Genomic DNA, 22,287 nt, shown 5'->3' on the forward strand with positions numbered 1-22,287 from the left:
AAGCCCAAAGAAATGTATCTTCTTTCAATTTTATTAATGTTATTTTAGACTAGGCAACAGGATGTCAACCCAGCATCCTTAAAAAAAAGAAAAAAAAGAATGGGGTTTTGTATTTAGTAGTTGCCCCAAAAATTGCATCTATAGGTGAGAGTTACTTGAAATAACAGAAATTTGTGGCTACTTGCTTTTTATGAGAAGGTTGAAGTTTGACCCTGACATTTAAACATGCAATTCCATTCCTGTGAGTTTAAAAGCCAAGGGTTTGACACTTTAGCTGCAAAGCATAGAGGGCTTTATATCCTTTTTAAAGTCCAAATTGAAAGGGCAGTTGTGTTTCACGTCTCTTCTTTGTGTGCCTCCTGTGATTTTTGGTATGTAACTTAAGCTACCTAAAGAACGAGGTGGCACTGAGTCATCTCTATAAATGGCTGTCATCCTTGTATGAGAGCGAGCGAGAACAAAAGAAAGACACTAAAAGGAAGATTTTCTAAATAAGCCTTTTGGGGTAGAGATGGTGTTTTACTACGAGTGCCTCTTACGGTGCCTCACTTTTTTTCCTTAAGCAAAATTTAATCCAATGTAATAGGAATATGATCTTTCGATATAGTCCCATTTGCTGCGGTGGTGCAGTGGTTAGAGTGCAGTACTGCAGGCTACCTCTGCTGCCTGCCGGCTGCCTGCAATTTGGCAGTTCGAATCTCACCAGGTTCAAGGTTGACTCAGCCTTCCATCCTTCCAAGATGGGTAAAATAGGGATCCAAATTGTTGGGGGCCATAGGCTGACTCTGTAAACTGCTTAGAGGGGGCTGTAAAAGCACTGTGTAGTGGTATATAAGTCGAAGTGCTATTGCTATTACTTTTTGTATTTTTTGGAAAGATGGCATTTTGACTTGAGCGTGAGAGCAGATTTTTGTGAGATTTGATAAAAGTTATCCCTTTTTTCCATCTTCTTCCCTAACCCCTCTTATTGGTATCATTATTATTATTGGTATCATTATTGCATGGTTAATCTTTGGTGAGATTCACAGCCTTTGGGGCTGGTTGGTAGTTCAACAGTTTGAGTCCTAACCAAGGACCTAGGAACTGTTAAGGTAACGTCGAAGGATATAAGCTGTTCCAAGTAGGGCAATTTTTTGTAGAATCAGAATGTTCAAATCTGATAAATTTAAAATTTCCAAATAGCGAGGTAGTCCTTTAGGTATTGCTCCAAGGGCTCCAATTACAATCGGGACAACACATGATTTCTTTTTCCACAGTCGCTCAACTTCAATTTGCAAGTCCCGGTACTTTGTGATTTTTTCTTGCTGTTTATCTTCAATTCGTGCATCTCCAGGTATTGCAATGTCAATGAACCATACTTTTTTTCTTTTCAACTATTGTTATGTCAGGTGTGTTGTGGGCCAAGTGCCTGTCAGTCTGGATTCTGAAGTCCCACAAGATCTTGACTTTCTCATTCTCTAAAACCTTCTCAACCTGATGGTCCCAGTGGTTTTTGCTGTACTCAAATCTAAACTTTTGGCACAATTTCCAGTGAATGATCTTAGCAACGCGGTCATGGCGTTGTAGGTAGTCAGTTTGTGAAATTTTGCTGCACCCGCCATTACAGAGGCGACATTTGCTGTTGGTGGTAACATGTTGAATTTTTGCCTTCATGCAGTTTGTGGCTAAGGCTTGTTCTTGAGCTACCAAAATAAAGCCTTCTGTTTCTTTTTTCAGTGCTCCTGATCTTAACCAGTTCCAAGTTAGCTTTTGGTCAGCTTTGCCTTCAATACTTTTCGAGTATTGGCTATGCATAGCTTTGGTTGTTGTTGTTGTTGTTGTTGTTGTTGTTATTCTGTTGCCTTGCATGTTTACTGAGAGCTTTTGCACCGGAGACAAATTCCTTGTGTGTCTAATCACACTTGGCCAAATAAAGTATTCAGTTCTGTTTCCATTCCATTCCATTTTAATTTAGAAAGGAGGAAAGCAACGAATCCAGTCTTGGGAATCCTGGTTATGATGTCGCTGATCTGTCATTATCATAAAGAGCCGCTATATCTTTGAAGAGTTGTGTAACCTAAGTCACTATATTTATATTTTGCCTTTTTTGTAACCAGGCAAGTTGACCAACATGGCATGGGATGAGGAACCTCTCTTCATTCTATTCTCTGAATAATAGCCTTGCAATAACCAAAAAAAATCTTGGCTTAGCCTAGGTTCAATCACAATTTTAAAACAGCCTGATTGGTCTGGTGCACACATAACCATGAAGCCAAAAGTGCCAGAAGGACACTCAAGGCATTACAATAATTCTCTTCAAACACTCAAACTGTATCCAAGAGCTCTCACAGAAACATTAAAAGCAGAGCTACACTGGATAAGTTGCTGTTATTGCAGATATATCATCTTCTACGAGGCCTAAGAATCTAATTATATATGTGTTTGCTCCAAGATTGAAATCTTGAGGTTTTTCCCCCCTTCCATCCTTCATCATAATGGATTGTTTGGTGCAAACTGTTTTTTCTGCACTGACATAACAGTCTTGCTGATTTCAGAATGTTGGTCCCAGTCTTGCTGCTCACAACTTGCCAGCTTTAATTCCGACAATGTCTGGGTTAATTGAATAAAGCAGGGGTCTCCAAAGGTGGCAGCTTTAAGACTTGTGGACTTCAACTCCCAGAATTCCCCAGCCAGCATGGGCCTTGAAGTTGCCAAATCTGGAGAGACCCCCTGGAATAAACCATGGTCAAACTATACTGTGCAAACACATCCATTGCATTGTATGATCCCAGACCATTGAATTAATTTGCAATTAATGAGATTCTACATTCCCACATTGGCCTTGGCCATAGCCCCTCAACTTGTTGCTGCCTTTATTCAGTTTGCAACAAGAGGACCAGAAGAAGACAATTGTATCTTGGTGTTCTCTTCCTCTCGCTTTTTGTCTTCATTTGCTTTGTATCGGGAGCACTTGAGTAAAGTATAATGAAATAGATGCTTTGGAAGCAGACAGACTCAAGGACACAGAACAGCTTTGTATCTCTGAGTAGATTACTGGGGAGCTATCTAGAGTCAAAAAGAAGCGCCATTGCTTTTCCGTATCTTGATGGGCAACCATTCTGTTATTATGAGGGCACATTACCATTCCCGCACAAATATCTTCACCTGCAATTTAAGTGAAACCTAATTGTCAGCAATTTAACTGCTGTTACTAAAGAAAGCAATAATCAGGACATACAGTCATCTTCATTTAAAGCCAATTAAGCTATCAGCTTGTGCCTTCCCATCAAGATACCTGTAGCTTGGTAGTGGCAGTGCCAAATGTTGCAGGCAGAATGCTTTCTAGCAGAAGATGGTTATGCGTAATAACAAAATTAGCAGGTGCTCATCTGCAGCAATTTGCTTTGCAATCAAGCTTGCAATTATTTTTTTCCAGGCTCTTAAAGGGTTCTAGGCTAGTTATCAGTTAGCCGGTTTGCGTGTTGGCCTTGTTCCCTTGGGAGGCGAGAGGAGCTGAAGTCCGCCTTGGAGGCACCTGGCTGGAGCAAGCTCTTGTTGAATTTCTCCAAAGGCATAGATCTGAAGAGAGATTCAAGGCGTTATCAAATATACTGATGGCATCTCATCCTCTTTACATGCTGTTGCCCTGCAGCCTTACCTCCTCATTGAGGATTCACTCCCTCCCTCCCTTGTAGATATGTTTCCCCAAACTCCTGGAAAATTGTTGGTTAATATTACTGCCACAAATAAGAGGGCTCAACAACCCCAAATGACACATGGGCTTCCTGGGATGGTACCAGAAATTTCACTGATTCAGAAACGTTACTTCTGGTGCAGCTTAATTAAGTGACATCTCCACCACCAAGCCCAAGGCATATATAGCAAATGAAATCATGCAGTTCAAGGATAATGGCCCACTGGGATGCAATTAATCTCAAGGTTGTTTTGGTGCTAAGCTCCAGTAGTCACATGGGATATAAAGGGAGTGTAGTGTTGCACAAAGGGTTAGTTAAATATAGAGTAGCCAGATGAATGTCTCCAAGGCCTTGACTGTTAGTGGCTTTCCAGGATCCTGGGTGATTTTTCAATATCTCCCTAAAGATACAGCATTAGGGATTGGATTTAATACTTTCCTCCTGCAAAGCTGGATCTTCAAAGCCTCTCTGAAGCCACCAAGCCAATGAAGACAGACTTAAGGCTTAAGAACAATTCAAGCAGAGGTGAGTTCCTACCGGTTCGGCCTGGTTCGGCTGAATAGGTAGAAACACAGCCGGACACGTGACCGTACCGGTTCTATCCTGGGTGCCGCCATTTTTATTTTCTGTTCTGCACATTCATTGAAAAATGTAATTTTTCCCCTTTTTTAATGGTGTGCGCATGCCAGTCCCAGAGAGGTCCCAGAGATGGGCCGTTTTTTGCAGAAACGGAGGTGTTTTTGCCTTCCCCCAGCCTCCAGAAGCACTTTGCAGGCTTCAGCAGGGCTGAGGGAAGGCACAAATGCCTCCATTTTTGCAAAAGCCAGCCCATTTTCTGCCCATTTTTTTTGCAAACACGGGGGTGTTTTTGCCTTCTCCCATCTTTGCTGAAGCCTGCAGAGTGTTCCTGGGGGCCGGGGAGGACAAAAACTTTTTTTCTTACTGGGTAATTTGCAGGCGCTCCCTTAGCTCCGGCAAGGTGGGAGCCACTCCCACACATTCCCTTTTTCATTTATTTATTAAATTTATTGGCCGCCCATCTTACCGTAGAGTAACTCTGGGTAGCTTACAATACAATATTAAAAAGTTTAAAGTATACAACACTGTAAACAATGCTATAAAATACAAATTCTCAACCCTAATTACAATACAATACAATAGTAGAGTTGGAAGGGACCTTGGAGGTCTTCTAGTCCAACCCCCTGCCTAGGCAGGAAACCCTATACCGTTCCAGACAAATGGCTATCCAACGTCTTCTTAAAGACTTCCAGTGTTGGGGCATTCACAACTTCTGGAGGCAACTTCTGTTCCACGGATTAATTGTTCTAACTGTCAGGAAGTTTCTCCTCAGTTCTAAGTTGCTTCTCTCCTTGATTAGTTTCCACCCATTGCTTCTTGTTCTGTCCTCAGGTGCCTTGGAGAATAGTTTGACTTTCTCTTCTTTGTGGCAACCCCTGAGATATTGGAACATTGCTATCATGTCACCCCTAGTCCTTCTTTTAATCAAACTAGACATACCCAGTTCCTGCAACCGTTCTTTATATGTTTTAGTCTCCAGTCCCCTAATCATCTTCGTTTCTCTTCTCTGCACTCTTTCTAGAGTCTCCACATCTTTTTTACATCGTGGCGACCAGAACTGAATGCCGTCTTCCAAGTGTGGCCTTACACTTACCATACCATAATTAAAAGACGGGGAGGGGTAGAGTAGGATGAGAAGAGGGGGAGGTGAGATCTGTTCTTAACCTACCAACCATCCCCAATATGAAATTTCCCCATTGAAGCTGCAGGCCAACTGGCAGCCATGTTTTTAAGCTCTTGCAAAAAGTCAGGAGGGTGAGAGCTGACCTCACTCCAGGGTGCAAGATGTTCCAAAGGGGTAGGTGCAATGGCAAAGAAGGCTCTTCTGGACCCTGCCAGTCGGAATACCCTGACCGATGGAGCCCTCAGCATGCTTCCTATCAGTGATGGGATTCAAATAATTTCATAACCGGTTCTCTGCCCTAATGACCAGCTGGGTAGGCGGGGCTCGGTTTGTCATGTGACCGGGTGGGCGTGACCAACTCAATGTCACTCAGGTTGATGGGCGCTTCACCTTAGCTGTTACAGCGTAATAAGGGTTCATCGGAGAGGCAGTTTCTGTAAGCAGGGCAATAAAGATGAAGCTAGAAACAACGCCAGAGTGTTTCCTTCCTGCCTTCCTTACAGGATTAGCCCTGTAAAGTGGAAAAAACACAAAATGAGATTTCTTCCAACAACCGGTTCTCCCAACTGCTTAGAAAGTTAACAACCGATTCTCCCGAATAGGTGCAAACCAACTATATCCCACCACTGTTTCCTATGTTGGCACGGGTGGGGTGGCCCAATCTCAGTGGGATGAGACTTGTACTCAATCTACAATCTGCTACATATCTCACAACTCTTCTAATACTGCACCTAGTAATGATTATTTTCTGTTACACTAAGCAGAAGCAGGTCCTGGCTTGGAACTGGCATAGCATTTCATTATCATGATTAATCTGACCATGTTCACTATCCTGGAGCCTCCTTCAGATGTGCCGAAACTGCAATTTACCAGATGTGTTGAATGCTAACTCTCACTAGGCCCAATCCCCACAGAGACACCTACGATGGGAGCTGTACTCCAAGAGCAACAGTTGTGGAAAGCTACACTATGGCAGACCATTTTAATGGTGTCAGAGATTAATTGCCAGCCTTTTTTTTAACCCTAGGCCCCTGAGGTGGACTACATGATTCATAGCTGATCTCATCTCAGGGAAATGGAAGGTCCACCAAGGAAACACGGACTCTTACCCTCGCAGGATTGGGTGGCCTGTGTTCAGAAGGGCTGTTAAGAACCCAATTAGCCTAATCTCAAAGGCGAGAAGTCACCTGCAAAAATGATTTATGAGGGTTGTCAGACTTAAACTAGAGATGTGGAGAGGAGAAGGAAAGAAGTATGGAGGCAGGATCCGCTCTGACAGTTGTGGTTAATTTCAGGGGCTTGCAGTGAAATGTTGGCTTGGATTCAGGGATTCTGCCTTGTTTTCAATTTCTAATGAAAGCTTTGGAGAGAATTTAGCAAACACCTCCCCCCCATCCCAGCAATAATCTAGGGGTATCCCTCTTTTGTCAAGATGGTTTTTGCTCTGAGTTCTGACATAAACCCTCAACCCCAGGGGTGAAATGCTCTGAAGTCTGCTACCGGTTCGCTTTGCTACCGGTTTGCTTTGCTACCGGTTTGCTTTGCTACCGGTTCACTTTGCTACTGGTTCACTTTGCTACCGGTTTGCTTTGCTACCGGTTCACTTTGCTACTGGTTTGCTTTGCGCGCATGTTAATCGCAGGCACTATCTTGCAGCACTGAAAAAGGAGGATCAAGAAGCCTTTTCTGAGTCTGCAAAGATAAGTAGAACAGTGAGGGGGAGGGGAGCAACTGTGCCGCGTGATTTAGATTCGCTAGAAAGCAAACCGGTAGCATTTCACCCCTGCTCAACCCGAGGAAATGCTACTTTGTGGGGTGGTGCTGCTGGCCCAAGCTTCCCTTGAAAATCTCTAGAAGCTTACTTTCTCCATGAAAGCAGTTTTGTTTGACTGCAAACTTATTTTCCAGGATAGTTGAGGATTTCTTTTCAGATTTTTTCCTGGTTTTGAACTGGCTGGATCGTTGGGAGGGGCAGAGGGTGTGAACAGCGGTCAGACTGATTTGTCTTACATAGTTTATGCCTGCTTACCCTTCTTGGTTTGAGAACATCTGTGAAAAGAATCCCCTTAGGTTCAGAGTTTAAAATGTGTGAAGCAGAGCCCTCAAGAGATGATTGTTTGGTTAAAGATATTCATGCGCATCCTTTGATCACTTTGTGTAAGCGCAGGAAGGCTATGCTCCACTGATGAGAATTTTACTTAATTTATCCTGATAGGAAGGTTGTCAGTGAAGTCCATCTATACCAGGGGTGTCCAAACTTGGGAACTTTAAGACTTGTGGACTTCAACTCCCAGAATTCCCCAGCCAGCATGGCTGGCTGGGGAATTCTGGGAGTTGAAGTCCACAAGTCTTAAAGTTCCCAAGTCTGGACACCCCTGATCTATACCAAGGGTGTCAAACTCGATTTCATTGAGGGCCGCATCAGGGTTGTGTTGAAAGGGGGGGGGGTGGAGGGATGTGGCCAGGGTGGGCATAGCCAGCTTGATGTCACTCATGTCGGGGGCACCTGTGGTGGCCCAAGTGCTCTACCAAAGAAAACCAGCTCCATTTTTAACTGCGAAGACCTCCTGCAACCCTCTGCCAGCGAGAATAGAGCTCCATTTTCGCTGGTAGAGGCACCGCAGGCCAGTCCTTCACTGTTTCCAGGGTGGCTCCATGGGCCTGATCTAAGCACTCTTGGACCGCATCTAGGCAACAGGCCTTGAGTTTGACATTGCTTATCTAGACCAGCATTTCTCAACCTTAGCAGTTTTAAGACATGTGGCTTTTAACTCCCGGAATCCCCCAGTTGCAAAGGTTGAGAAACACCGATCTAGACCTCGATCCCTTCTTTGTTCAACAAATCATAACCCTCCCATCTTCTTCTGAAATTTATAGCTTGCCATGAAACCCTGGGGTTGTCAATTCAAGTGAAGTTTGCTATGGCTTAAAGCAGCGGTCCCCAACCCATTTCATGGAAGATAATTGTTTTCATGGACTGGGGATTGGGGAGGAGGAGCATGCAATCTAGATCCTTCACATGTGCAGCTTCAGTCATTTCCAGCTGTGAGGTCCAGTTCCTAACAGGCCATGAACTGGCACTGGTCCATGGCCTGGGGTTTTGGGACTCCCAGTTTAAAGGATGAGAGCCACCACGCACAGTTCATAAGGTCAGAAAAAACAGCAGTTTAGAACCATGGAAAGAGGTTGCTAATGAATGACAATCCATCCCGAGAAGCTTCTAACGTTCCTAAAATAAGTCTTGGATTCAAAAGGCAACTAGACCACCTTGTTTTTCCTTTTGAAGATCGTTTCGCTTTTCATCCAAGAAGCTTCTTCAGCTCTGACTGGATGGTAGTGGGGAATGGAAGGGTTTATACTCCTTGCAGACAGCTGGTCATGCGCATCCTTTGAGCGAGTCGTTAAAGCCACCTAGAAGTTTAGCTATGTCATGAAGGTCACCTGAGGGGTGCTCTTGGTTCCTGTAGGTGACACAGATAAACCCCCAAGTGCTCCAACAACCTTGTAAAAGGATGCAAATGACCAGCTGTCTCCAAGGAATATAAATCCTTCCATTCCCCACTATCATTCAATCAGACCCGAAGAAACTTCTTGGATGAGAAGAGAAACATCTTCAAAAGAAAAAAACCAAGAAAGTCCAGTTGCCTCCTGAAAAATGCATCTTTGGGACAACCATGGCCTGGATGACCGAGAATCTCTACAGACTCTGGGATTCAAAGAAACATGCTCCTAGGGACTTACCCAGGTTTATCACTTTGGGGACAACTGTCTTCTTTTGCTGCTCTTGGCAACTGGGGCATCGTCCCATTTGTGGTCATTTCCACTGGTGCCATTTGCCAGTGCAAACATCCTTTTCTTTGCCTTGTGATGGATCCCCCATGAATCCCCCCTGCTTCGGAATATATTTCTTTGACAGCAGCCAATGCATCATGCCAACATCTCTGTTGGTTGTGACTAATAGCCCATAGGGTTTCTTATTAATTCTGTGGTAGACTTTGCTGCTTTCTTATTCTGTGTAACGCTGTGCCATGAAAAATTCTTTGTCTGCCTTTTATGGTCTTTTGTAGGTTGCAGCCCTGGAGAGACAGATATTTGACTTCTTGGGTTATCAATGGTTGCCGATCCTGGCTAATTTTTTACACATTATGGCTGTCATCCTGGGTATTTTTGGCACCCTTCAGTACCGATCCAGATACCTCATGCTGGTAAGTATAGCATCCTACTCTGTAGGGTTTTTTTGCTTCTTTTTTCAAAATAGTGAAATGTGTTGGATTGTTGCTTTGTGTAAATTAAAGATAAAGGTAAAGGTTTCCCTCGCGCATATGTGCTAGTCATTCCTGACTCTAGGGGGCGGTGCTCATCTCCATTGCAAAGCCGAAGAGCTAGCGCTGCCCGAAGACATCTCTGTGGTCATGTGGCTGGCATGGCTAAATGCCAAAGGCACACAGAACACTGTTACCTTCCCACCAAAGGTAGTTCCTATTTTTCTACTTGCATTTTTACATGCTTTCGAACTGCTAGGTTGGCAGAAGCTGGGACAAGTAACGGGAGCTCACTCTGTTATGCGGTGCTAGGGATTCGAACTGCCGACCTTTCTGATCTAAGGTTAAGACGTTGAGCTTGTCGATAATAATAATAATAATAATAATAATAATAATAATAATAATAATAATAATAATAATAATAATAATAATAATAATAATAATAATAATAATAATACATCGCAATACCAGGTGATAGCAGGGTCGCCGAGAAGGAATATGAAAAAATCGCAAAATACCAGGACTTAAAAATTGAAATTCAACGATTATGGCACAAACCAGCAGTGGTAATTCCAGTGGTAATCGGCACACTGGGTGCTATTCCAAAAGCACTGGAATTACATTTAAAACAGTTAAAAATTGACAAAATCACCATCAGTCAAATGCAAAAGGCCGCACTGCTTGGATCTGCACGTATATTACGAAAATACGTTACGACGTCCTAGACCCCTGGGTGGGGCCCGACTAGTAATCAATGCCAAATCCGGCGAAACAACTGGCCGCTGTGATACAATTCTGTTGATGCAATAATAATAATGATAACAATAATAATGATAATAATAATAATGATGATAATAATAATAATAATAATAATAATAATAATAATAATAATAATAATAATAATAGCAAATCAGAGCTTAGGCTTATGCCCAAACCCACTCTGATTTTGGCAGTTAGGCTCTGATGATTAAGACTGTCCACTGGTTTAGGAGTCTTCCTTCAGATTCTTAAGTTTAAGCCTTCAATGTGCGTTGTGTTTCTGCAGGTGGATATATTTAGGGTAGAAACGAAGGAGAACAAGCATATATCTCCAATTGTTGTAATAGTTTTTTTTCCCATTGTACGTCTTCAACCTGCCTCTTTCTCTCCCTCGCTAGTATGCTGTGTGGCTCATTGTCTGGGTTAGCTGGAATGCATTCATCATCTGTTTCTACCTGGAAGTCGGACACCTTTCACAGGTAATTACCCCTCTAATCACACCCAGAACTTGCCCTTCTCGAGCCATCGGTCCACCCAATAGCTTTCCATCCATCACCTTTCCAGCGGCAATTGCTCCTTGGGATAGAGATTAGAATTCAGGAGAAGATCGCAGGTAGTAAATGCTTCCATGTTCCTTTCAAATTAACTCTCCTCCCCCCCACCCCCCCCGCATCAACTTCTTCCAGTGCTGACATTGCAGATCAGATGTGGCATGATACTGGGAGACCATTGGGAGACTTGCTGTGTTGCTCTGTGTTATAAATAAATGAGCGTTTGGCCTCTCCAGGTGTTCAGGCTCTATGTGGGGGGGGGTTTTCCCCCCACCCCTTCTCTCGCTGGGGCATTTCTCTTTTATGGCATGCGCAGGTTTTTGCAAGTCAAGGCAAAGCTCTGTTTGAAATGCAGGGCTCACATAACCCACACCACTCTGTTTTGTAAACAGATGGGCTGATCCACAAGGGAAGATGGGAGGCTGGGAGGGAAGGAAGACAAACCAGGCTGTATTTATACCATGTTTCCCCGAAAATACGACATGTCCTGATAATAAGGCCATGCCACATTTTTTTGGGTGGGCAAAAATATAAGCCCTCCCCCGCAAATAAGCCCCCCTGGACAACCCCCCACCTCCGGCCAAGCAGAGCACCGCTCACCAACCTAGCGGTATCCCGAAGGTGCCAAGCCCCGGGAACCGGGAGGGGGAGGCAAAGGTGATTGCGTTGCTTGGCGCCTTCGGGATACAGCTAGGCTGGCGAGCAGCGCTGTGCCCAGCTGGAGAGGGGGTTGCCGGGTGGCTGCTCTCTTGCGAAGGGGCTCCCAAAGAGCCAGGCACAGCCTCAGGGGAGACATTCGCCTGATAATAAGGCCCAAGCCATATTTTGTGGGTAAAAAGAAAATAAGACCCTGTCTTATTTTCGGGGAAACACAGTACTTGGAGCAGTGTCAGTGCATTTTGTGTGTGTGTGTGTGTGTGTGTGTCTCATTCAGATACCGTTCACTGATTAAATCAGGTTCCAAGGAGATGATCCTTGTGAATTCAAAGCACGCTTTTATCAGGGTTATAGATTCATGGATCTCGTATGTCATTTTGGGAAAGGCGTTGCGGCCTGTTTGTGGTGGACAAGGGGGAATGCTGCTTCTAATTACGATTAAATTGTGCAACTAGCCAGGAGCATTTGTTGAGTTCAAAGCACAGAACAGTTACCTATTTACAAGAACCTAGTCAGCTAATGGTCAAAGCAAAGTTGGTGCTAGATAAGGGTCAATTGAATTTATGGGTGAGGGAGCTTTGACTTGGGTTTCTTGTGGCAATGCAATGACTCGAGACTGATGACACATTTAACTCTGCCTTCCAATTCAGCCTGTTCCTCTACGGTTTCTCTACCTTAGCTACTTTAAGATATATGGAGTTCAGCTCCCAGAATTCTGGGAAATGAAGTCCACACATTTTAAAAATGGCCACGGTTGAACAACATTATTTTATTCCAAGCCCAGCTTTTAAAAAGAATCATTGTTTATTTTTCTGGCATTTTTACTGCCATCGTTATCATTATTATTTAAACCAAGACTATACCGTATAATTCTGTGGAGAAGTTATTAATAACAGGAACGTTGAAGTCCAATATATATTGAATCAATTTCAGGACTAGAGCAGTATGTCCCGTCATCTTCCGTGGGCTGAAGATGACACAACAATCTCTTTAATGTCTTTTAAAGTTTGAATTAGAGGTAAATGAGAAATATGAATGCAGAGTTTCCAGGTCGTACTTCTCAAACCTATAAACAAATCAGAATGCAGCTATCTGGAATTTTCCTCTTTTGTGGTGGCTTGGGTAACGAGGAATGTATGTTCATTTCAAGGAGAAAAAGTATTTGCAAGAATGTCCCATGGGTAAGGAAGAAGTGGGTGATAGTCTTCTCCAACACCAAAGCTGAAAAGCTTTGATGCTTTTTCCATCTTCCTTCGTCAAAATCCAACTTTTGCTTGCTTAGAAAGCCACAGAAAATACCCATGGCTTACACAACCATGGTCGTATAGGTGCTGGAATATATTTTCCAAGGCCTTCATGTCTTCTTAATGAAAAAGAGTGCAAATAAGGTAAGGCAAGCTTTCAGAAAGGATATGCATCTAAAACAGTCTGTGTGCATACAAATACACACACACACACCCCTCCCCAAAGGCTTTCCATGCCAACCTGGAAAAAGAATCCCTGACCAATTCGGTGAGGTCATAAGGTCTCTCTCTCTCTCTCTCTCTCTCTCTCTCTCTCTCTCTCTCTCTCTCTCTCTCTCTCTCTCTCTCTCTCTCTCTCCCTCCCTCCCTCCCTCCCTCCCTCCCTCCCTCCCTCTCTCTCTCTCTCACACACACACACACTCTAAATGTGAATCCTTTCCAGGTGTAAATAAAAGTTTTAGATTATTGTGAAATGAATTTTCAACTCTTGACTTGTTCCATAATCTCCTTTGGATTCAAAACTTAAGGAAGACTAAATCCCTTTGCAGAATTTTCTTGTTTTTTTAGCTAAACATATTGATCAGAGGCCATCAAGGCAGGAAGAAGGCCCCAAAGTGGTCTTTGCTGACTCTGTATTTTGTTGTGTCTGATAGTTGGAGGGCAGGGGACAGTGGCTGAATTATAAGAAAGCTGGCTTCTAATTGATCTAACTTGTCATTCTCCAAAGAGCAAGAATTATGGGTGCATCGTATGCACCTCCTAGTAGTTGGATAAGATCAATACTGTGTCAACTTACAAGGTCGTCTACAAATTGGGGATCCTGGCTTTCAAACAAGGCACTAAAACTGACCAATACTGTTGTGGCATGGAGAGGGGATAAGGCTACTCATTTATTATCTTAATGGAAAGTATTCTGTGAAAAATCTTGATCGACCTAAGCCAGGGGTGTCCAGACTTGGGAACTTTAAGACTTATGGACTTCAACTCCCAGAATTCTGGGAGTTGAAGTCCACAAGTCTTAAAGTTCCCAAGTTTGGACACCCCTGACCTAAGCTATGATGTGCATCAAAAGTCAGAAATTATAAGTCATTGCCCTCTGCAGTGTTCGCAATTGGCAGATAGTTGATGGACTATGCACATGTCAACTCTGAAGCGAAGCTGGCTGGGGCCATTATAGAGGCTTCAGGGTTGCCACAATGAAAAAAAAAAGGATAGGGAGGCGGAACATAATTAGATGGGGGTTTTGTTGCCAAAACAAAATAGTTTCCTATGGCAGGGGTGTCCAAACTTGGGAACTTTAAGACTTGTGGACTTCAACTCCCAGAATTCCCCAGCCAACCAAGGACATTCCAACAGGTGGCTGGAGAAGGAGAGGTGAAGTAACCAGGCAACCGGCTAGCATTTTGACTGGACAATATGACTGGTTGTTGTTGGGAAAGGGGGAACTTTCACTTTTTTAATCAGGTGAAAACCGCAGGAACTTTCAGAGTCAGTTTTCACCAGTTTGTGCCAATATGATATCTCCAATAAAACTGTTCTTTGAGGAGCCTGCTTGCCTCGGGGTTCTCCTTTCTATGGGGCTATTACTCATTGACGGCACCCCGCGTCCCTTTGGTTTGTACCGTGATGCTCTGCCCATCATCTTCCCAATTTTAACACTTCATCACCCTGGATGTCATGGCTTCTGGGTGATCGTTTTTCTTCTCTTTGTGCAGCATGGCTTACCTCAAAAGGAGGACGAGTAAGTATACATCCTCCCTCTTTAGAGTGGCCCAAACATCGCTGCTGAATTCATCTTTCTCCCACTTCTGTAGGATCGAGACTTCATCATGACCTTTAACACATCATTGCATCGCTCGTGGTGGATGGAGAATGGCCCTGGCTGCCTGGTGTCCCCTGTGATCAACTCCAACCTGGCCTTAGAAGACCATCATGTCATCACCGTAACTGGATGCTTGCTAGATTATCAATACATTGAGGTGGTGAGCAGTGCAATGCAGATATTCCTTGCGGTAAGAAAGTGGCATCAGTATCTCTTCTTGGTTGGTTTGGCCTTCTAAAAATAAAACAGAACAAAACGGAGGCACTAAAGATTCTACAGTTAGTTTTTGCTGCAGAATTCATACCCGTTTGAACGAAAACGCAAACCCACTCCTGATTCCCATTGGAGCCACAAAAATATATACGGTATCTATCCAATATGGACATCAGGTTCCCCTCCCTTTGTGCTCTTCAGGCTTTCTAAAGGTAAAGGTTCCCCTCGCACATAAGTGCTAGCCGTTCCCGACTCTAGGGGGCAATACTCATCTTTGTTTCAAAGCCAAAAAGCTGTCTGAAGACGTCTCCGTGGTCATGTGGCCGGCATGACTAAATGCCGAAGGTGCACGAAACATTGTTACCTAGCGGTGCTAGGGATTCGAACCGCTGAACTGTCGACCTTCTGATCGACAAGCTCAGTATCTTAGCCACTGAGCCACCGTGTCCCTGGCTTTCTACCATTTTTTAAATGTAAAAAAAAGCAGTTATTTTAATTTTTAAAAAGTTAAATGGGGCGTTAACATTTTGTATCTCCATTATCCCTCTGTCAGTCATTGGTATCTTCTCTTGAAATAACATTTTCCCCCTGAAGTTTACATCGGCCCTTACCCTCTTAGGTTTTTGAAACGCTATTAAAACTGACATTTCCGGCCTGGCTCTGGGATCAGAAATACTCTATTTGATCTCTCCTCTAGTGTGTAATGTTGCCTAGGAGTCCTGTTAGCATGCCTGGGGTATTTTGGTATACATTTCTTAGGTATTTGTTTTTAATCAGAATAACGCACTGGGTACATATGCAGCTCAGAGCCAGTTACAACTAAAGTGGCATATTAAGCTGAAGGAAGGAGAAAGAAAAAAAAACACCTTCTCTATTTTGAATAGATTTAATTACAAAACTGATGCCAGCCTTAGACGGGGAACACAACCAGATGAACTAATTCTACATTATTGTAAAACTAAAGGTAAAGGTTTCCCTGTCAGTTGTGCGACTCTTAAGGCCCGATGCTCATCTCCGTTTCTTGCCCAGCGCTGTCCGAAGACAGTTTCCAAGGTCATGTGACCAGCATGGCTATACGCCAAAGGCGCACAGAACTCTGTTTCCTTCCCACCGAAGTGGTACCTATTTATCTACTCGCATTTGCATGCTTTCGACCTGCTAGGTGGCCAGGAGCTAAGACAAGTAATGGGAGCTCACCCTGTCATGAGGTGCTCAGATCTCAAACCTAAGCTGTCAGTTCTCCAGCGGACAAGCTCAGTGACTTTAACCGCTGAGCCATCGCTCATGAACATTAACAGAATCTTGCACGTCTAAAGTACAAACTTTCCAAGCCTGATAACTTAGGGAGGGTGCCTTTGAGCCTGTTTCTCTACTTACTGGACAGCTCTCGGCTCTGCTGTCTCTTATTTAATCGTTCCCCAGGCAGCATCTCTTTCCCCCATCTCCTGAGGTCATTTGCATATACCACCATAGACTGGGAACCGATGATTCCCAGAAGCTCCAGTCAACATGGTTACTGGTGATGGATGATGGGAGCTGCGTTTCAGAAAGCTCTGGAGGGCGCAGGTCCTCCTCCCCTGCATAAAACCACATGGTTTATCCAGGGTACAAACCATACAGCATGTAATGTAACTTGTCATGTGAACTTAGCAACTGTGTTATATTAAGCAGGTTTAAGGATTAGTGTCAAGGTTCTGACTGATGAACCCAAACCAGCAAGCATGGACGAGACAATCTATGCAAAACTTAATGCAAAACTTTATTGAGTACACCATTTCAGCATAAAATGAAGGCAAAATTAGCTCCGGCTAATTCCAGGGCAATTCAATATATTTAAAGTATAGAATCCTCCCTCCCTCCCTCCTCTTAGTGCAGGTTACGTTGTCCAATTGAGTATCACAATATTGTTGTGAGAAGATGTCTCGAACGTCTGGCGGACACCTGCTGACGTGACCTTGGTTCTCAGGACTTGACCGCATGTTCCAATTCTCCCTCCCCTCTCCCCATAGTCCGTTGGCAAGCTGAGAAACAGTAAAAATGAGAGCAGCCTGAATATGTTTCGAAGCCTGACAATTAGTTTGTTAAATAAACCCTAATGACAAAGATCAGTCAGAACTGCTTCTAGGTAAATCTCTAAAAGTTTGCAAGTTCCTCTTCCTCCATCCTTTTGAAGCTTTACCTTTGCTTTTTATTCTGAGGGTGATAAGCGATTATGTCGAGCGTCACAGTTGGCTGGCTTCTTTGAGACGTTTAAATGAACCAGCCCATCTCATCCATTTGGTGTTGCTCTTGTGTCAGATTTTGTACCTAAAGGATCAGCATGGTCAAGCGTTGTTTGAGACAGCAGCGGAGTTGTAAATGGAAGAAATAAACTTTTCCCTTGTCAGTTTAAATGGTTGAATCCTGGTGTGATAATAATCGGTAGATTTCTTTGCTTTCAAATCATTAATTCACGTTTCTCTCTTTTTCCAAACATGTACTTTGAAGCTGTTCGGATTTGTTTACGCCTGCTATGTCAGCAAAATGTTTATGGAGGAGGAAGACAGCTGTAAGTATCCAGTTATCCCCCTGAATAAAGTAGGAGGATCGCCCCTGCTTGAAATATTAGAGTGATGCACAAGTGACTTGTCATTGAGGCTGCCAAATGTTTAAGAATTCGGTCAGCCGTTACCATGAGACGATATCAAAGAAATTTTTAATATTCTACTTTCTGCTGCGTAAAGATTGCCCTTCTTTCTCTCTCTCTCTCTCTCTCTCTCTCTCTCTCTCTCTCCTTCCTTTCTTATTATGTGTTTATATAAGTTTATGTAAATGAGTGATGCAGTGGCCTAGAGGTGGAGCTCTCACCTTACAATCAGGGCTGTGAGTTCGAACCTAGCTAGCTGCAGATATTTCTTTCGCTGGGCACAATGAGTATATATCAGCTGCAAACTCTGCATTGGCGACAGGAAGGGCATCCGGCCAGTAAACACTCCATTCTGTTCCATTCTGTTGCCACGACTCCACCCAGATGCAAGGGATTATGGGGTCATTAAAAGACAATATAAGTTCATGTGAATCTTAATGCAGGTAGTCCTTGACCTACAGCAGTTCATTTAGTGACTGTTCAATGTTACAATACCACTTTAAAAAATGACTTATGACCGTTTTTCACACTTACAACCATTGCAGCATCCCCATGTTCATGTGATTCAGATGCTTGGCAACTGACTCATATTTGTGACGCTTGCAGTGACCTGGGGTCATGAAATCACCTTTTGTGACCTTCCATCAAGCAGAGTTCATGGCGAAGCCAGATTCGCTTAGCAACCATGATGCTAACTTAACAACTGCAACGACTCACTTCACAACTGTGTCGAGAAAGATTGCAAAATGGGGCAACACTCATTTAACAAACGTCTCGTTTTGCAACATAAATGTTGAGCTCAGTCGTGATCTTACGTTGGGGACTCTCTGTGTACGATATTGTTTCAATACAATGCTATTTCTATAGTATTCACTGAAGGTTTTTGACGCCCTATTTTCGCTTACTTAACTTACACCATTGCAAATAAGATGCATTCTATCAGTATTAATTACAATTTAGGATGCCAGCATTATAAGGTTTCCCAGATCTGGTCCCTCTCTTTGGCCTTGCAATGCTGAATATTTGGTATCTGTAAAGGGACGGAGAGATGAGCTTGGTGAAGGAATAGATGAACTATTAAAGGAAAGAGAAACAGCAACCCCCCCCAATGGAAAGTGGAATGTGTGTGTGGGGGGAGGAAAGATCTCAAAATAACACAGCTTTGTTTTTATTTGTTTAAAAAAAACAGCAGAGAAAAACTCAAGGCCTTTCCAAGATTGTCTTAGTATGTCTTCAAAAATTCGTATTTGTATTTATTAGTTTGTCAAACATGTACAAGAGAACAAGTATAGGTTTGAACATAAACATAAACCAAGAAAGTAAGTACAGATAAATGGAGACAGTAAGACAGGGACAGTAGGCATGTGGTGCGCTTATGCACGCCCTCTTTACGGACCTCTTAGGAATGGGGTGAGGTCCCCGGTAGGCAGTTTAAGGTTGAAACTGTGGGGGTTAGAGAGGATGTAGCAACGGAGTCAGGTAGAGCATTCCAGGCGTTGATCACTCTGTTGCTGAAGTCATATTTTCTCCAAATCGAGTTTGGAGCAGTTTACCCTTCAGTTTGTATTGATTGTTTGCACATGTATTATTGAGGTTGAAGCTGAAGCAGCCACTGATCGTTGTAGCAGACAATTTTGTACATGTGCTTAGATCATACCATGGGTGGCGCAGTTCCAGATTGTAAAATAAAGGAACATTCCTGGATTCCCTTGCTGTGTATGTTTCCCGGCCTGGCCTATCCCAACATCAATCTTGACAACTTCTCGGAATTCTTCTCTGCCTCTTCTTGCGACAAACAGAATCAAGGCAAGGTTATCTGGCACATCTGCTTTCCAATGTTCCCAAACTAGCCAGCCCAAACCTGCTCGCTGTCACTTCTTTTATCCTTTTGATAGGCTTATCCCAAACAACCTTCTCCAGTGAACTTAACAAATTAATATCCCTTCAGTTTTTAAGCATTTGCTCCTGGTTTTTTTTTTTTTTTTGGCTTGTAGAAGGGAACAAGATTGCTCCACGGTGAGGCTCAGCCAGATGCAGGCTTTGCACACTTTCCATAAGCTTAACTACTATTTTAACAGCTTTCTGGTTACACAACCTTAAATTCTTCTGGTTTATAGCATACTAGCTGTTAACCCGGCATTGCCCAGGTGTTTGTTTATCCCGATCCTGTATTAGACATTCACAAATGTCCAGGCCAAACGCAAGTTCTAACGTTGGATTTCTCCCTCCACAAGAGGGAGACCCCTTGTGGAGTACTGTGAAGCCATTACCATGGCAAATCTACTTCGCTGTACAGTAGAAGCCATTTTATGGCAGTACAGTAGAAGCCATTTTAAGGCGCAACAGGCTGAATCTTAACAGAACACACACCCCGAGGGGTGTTAGGGGTGTCTTACCCTCACAGTATTTGTTTCCAGAGTGTAAGTCATCTGTGTACCAAGTTTGGTTGAGATTGCTCCAGGGTTATGTTGGAACATACACACACCACACAGAGCCATTTTATATATATATAGACGTTTCAGTTTTTCCCTCTTCGTCATATCACTATCATTTCTCTATTTAGGTCCCTAAAATGTATCCTCCACCATGCTCTCACTTCTGCTTCATTACAAATGATCTCAATCACTTTTAGTTTCCATTTAGAACACAGAATAATAGAGTTGGAAGGGACCTCGGAGGTCCTCCAGTCCAACCCCCCCTTGCTTGAACAGGACACCCTAAACCCCTTCAGACAAATGGTTGTCCAGTCTCTCTTTGAAAGCTTCCAGTGATGGGACCACCCACATCTTCTGAAGGCAAGCTATTACTGCAATTGCTCTCACAGTTAGGAATTTTCTCCTTCGTTCTAGGTTGCTTCTCTCCTTGGTTAGTTTCCAATCCTTTGCTTCTTGTCTTGTCCTTTGGTGCTTTGGAAAATAGTTCGCTTTTCTAGGAGCCGTTTTCGAGTCTTTGTAGGAGCCATTCTCCATCAGAGAAAAAAAAAACACCATTTACTCTAATAGAGAGTCCTTGTTCCTCCACTTCCAGTGCCAGTTTTCATTTTCTGTACAAAATTCTTCTGTATTTTCTCTGCCTCTTAATTTTTGCACCCAGCTTTTCCGTTTTGCTTACATTATACAGTAATTTGTCTTCAGTTTTTTTTCAGCTCCCATTCTATTGTTTGTATTTTTCCCATCCATAGCTTCTTTTGCTTCGTCACTCCATTGAGAAGCCTTTTTCCAGCCTTGCAAAAATGTCGTTCTCTTCTGATAATTCTGTAATCTTTTTTACTCTGTTCTGAGCAGTTGCCACATTTTTATTTGTTTGTCAATTTCCCCATTAATTAATTTCTGGTAAGGCATCTTCTTATGCTTTTTTAAAGCAGGATTTCTATTTCACCCGTTTCTTTTCCCATTTCCCTTTTCATTTATTTCCCTGCCTTCTCCAAGAAATGAATAAATATCTTCTCTTGAATTTATGGAGATTCTCAATCATCCAGGTCATAGTTGTCCTAAAGGTGCTTTTTCCAAAAGGCAATTGGACTTTCTCGTTCTTTCTCCTTTGAAAATGTTTTGCTTCTCACCCAAGAAGCTTCTTCAGTTTCTTGCAGTTTTTTTTTAAGAACTGAAGAAGCTTCTTGAATGAGAAGCAACACGTTTTCAAAGGAGAAAGAACGAGAAAGTCCAGTTGCCTTTTGGAAAAAGCATCTATTGAATCCTGATTTGATTTTTCCAGAAAGATTGTCCTGCCAGCCAGCGGCTGATGATATGGTTTGATAAAAGTTCCAATAGCATAGTGGAAAATTAGAATCTTGGTGTGAAATAAGGGACTTCTTACTTAAGGGGAGAAGCGTCTCTTATATATTTGAATCCCGGCAGGGGCTCCTAAGAGTGTAGGCGCTGTTTGATTTAATACCAATGAACTTTATTAATACGCTTTACACATGAAAAGACCTATTCATGGGTGGCAAATTATAAGCATTCGCATGCTGTCTCTCTAGCTCTGTGGGCCAAAACTGGTCCTCTTATGCTCGTGTTCCTTCCCTCTTTCTCTCTCTCCATCCCCCATGGGTTTTGAGAGAGAGCGCTTTGGTTTTTTTTGACATTCATTGATTTATTTTCAGAGCTAATAAGGCACTCCATTAAAAAGATGAGATGGCAGCCTTGGCTGCAGCAAATTTAATATGGAAAATACATTACAAGCATATTTGAAAAGCTCAGATAATGCAGAATGACAAAGAGATGGGTAGAAAGTTATCAACAGGGCTGTATGTTTTGATGGATAAAATATCCCATTTGCCACTAGGTAAATGGAGCCAACCTAGCAGTTGGAAAGCACGTAAAAATGCAAGTGGAAAAACAGGAACCACCTTTGGTGGGAAGATAACAGTGTTCTGTGCGCCTTTGGCATTTAGTCCTGCCGGCCACATGACCATGGAGATGTCTTTGGACAGTGCTGGCTCTTTGGCTTTGAAACCGGAATGAGCACTGCCCCCTAGAGTCGGGAACGACCGGCACATATGTGCGAGGGGAACCTTTACCTAAATGGAGTGAGCTGGATGCTTTCCCTTTATTTATGCCTTCAAGATCTTTAAGCATAGATTCCAGGATCAGCTGTTCATCAGACTTCCTTCCACCTTCATTTAACCCTGTGGGGAGACGTTGTGTTCCCCTCCTTGACCAGTTAAAGGGTGATGGGCCCGGAAGCCTTTTCACTAAAAGAGTGGACTTTGTAGTCAATTCCTCCCCCAGTTCCATGGGACTCAACCCGGCTGTCCTTTTACAAAAAGATCCAATGG

At 43.2% G+C, this 22,287-nt stretch overlaps 1 protein-coding gene across 2 annotated transcripts in view; it reads left to right on the forward strand.

The window, feature by feature from the left end:
* The window catches only part of NKAIN1 (sodium/potassium transporting ATPase interacting 1), a gene marked incomplete at its 3' end in the record, with an annotated part of 38,991 nt that overhangs the window by 12,939 nt on the left and 3,765 nt on the right, over positions 1-22,287 (forward strand). For both annotated transcript variants that reach the window (XM_081962146.1, XM_081962145.1), the window contains exons 2-5: positions 9,444-9,581; positions 10,796-10,876; positions 14,664-14,861; positions 17,372-17,432. In XM_081962146.1, the coding sequence (XP_081818272.1) occupies positions 9,444-9,581; positions 10,796-10,876; positions 14,664-14,861; positions 17,372-17,432 (478 nt within the window). The remainder of the gene's footprint in view (positions 1-9,443; positions 9,582-10,795; positions 10,877-14,663; positions 14,862-17,371; positions 17,433-22,287) is intronic.

Source organism: Natrix helvetica, assembly GCF_964273705.1.
Source record: "Natrix helvetica genome assembly, chromosome: 9".
Lineage (NCBI taxonomy): Eukaryota > Metazoa > Chordata > Lepidosauria > Squamata > Natricidae > Natrix > Natrix helvetica.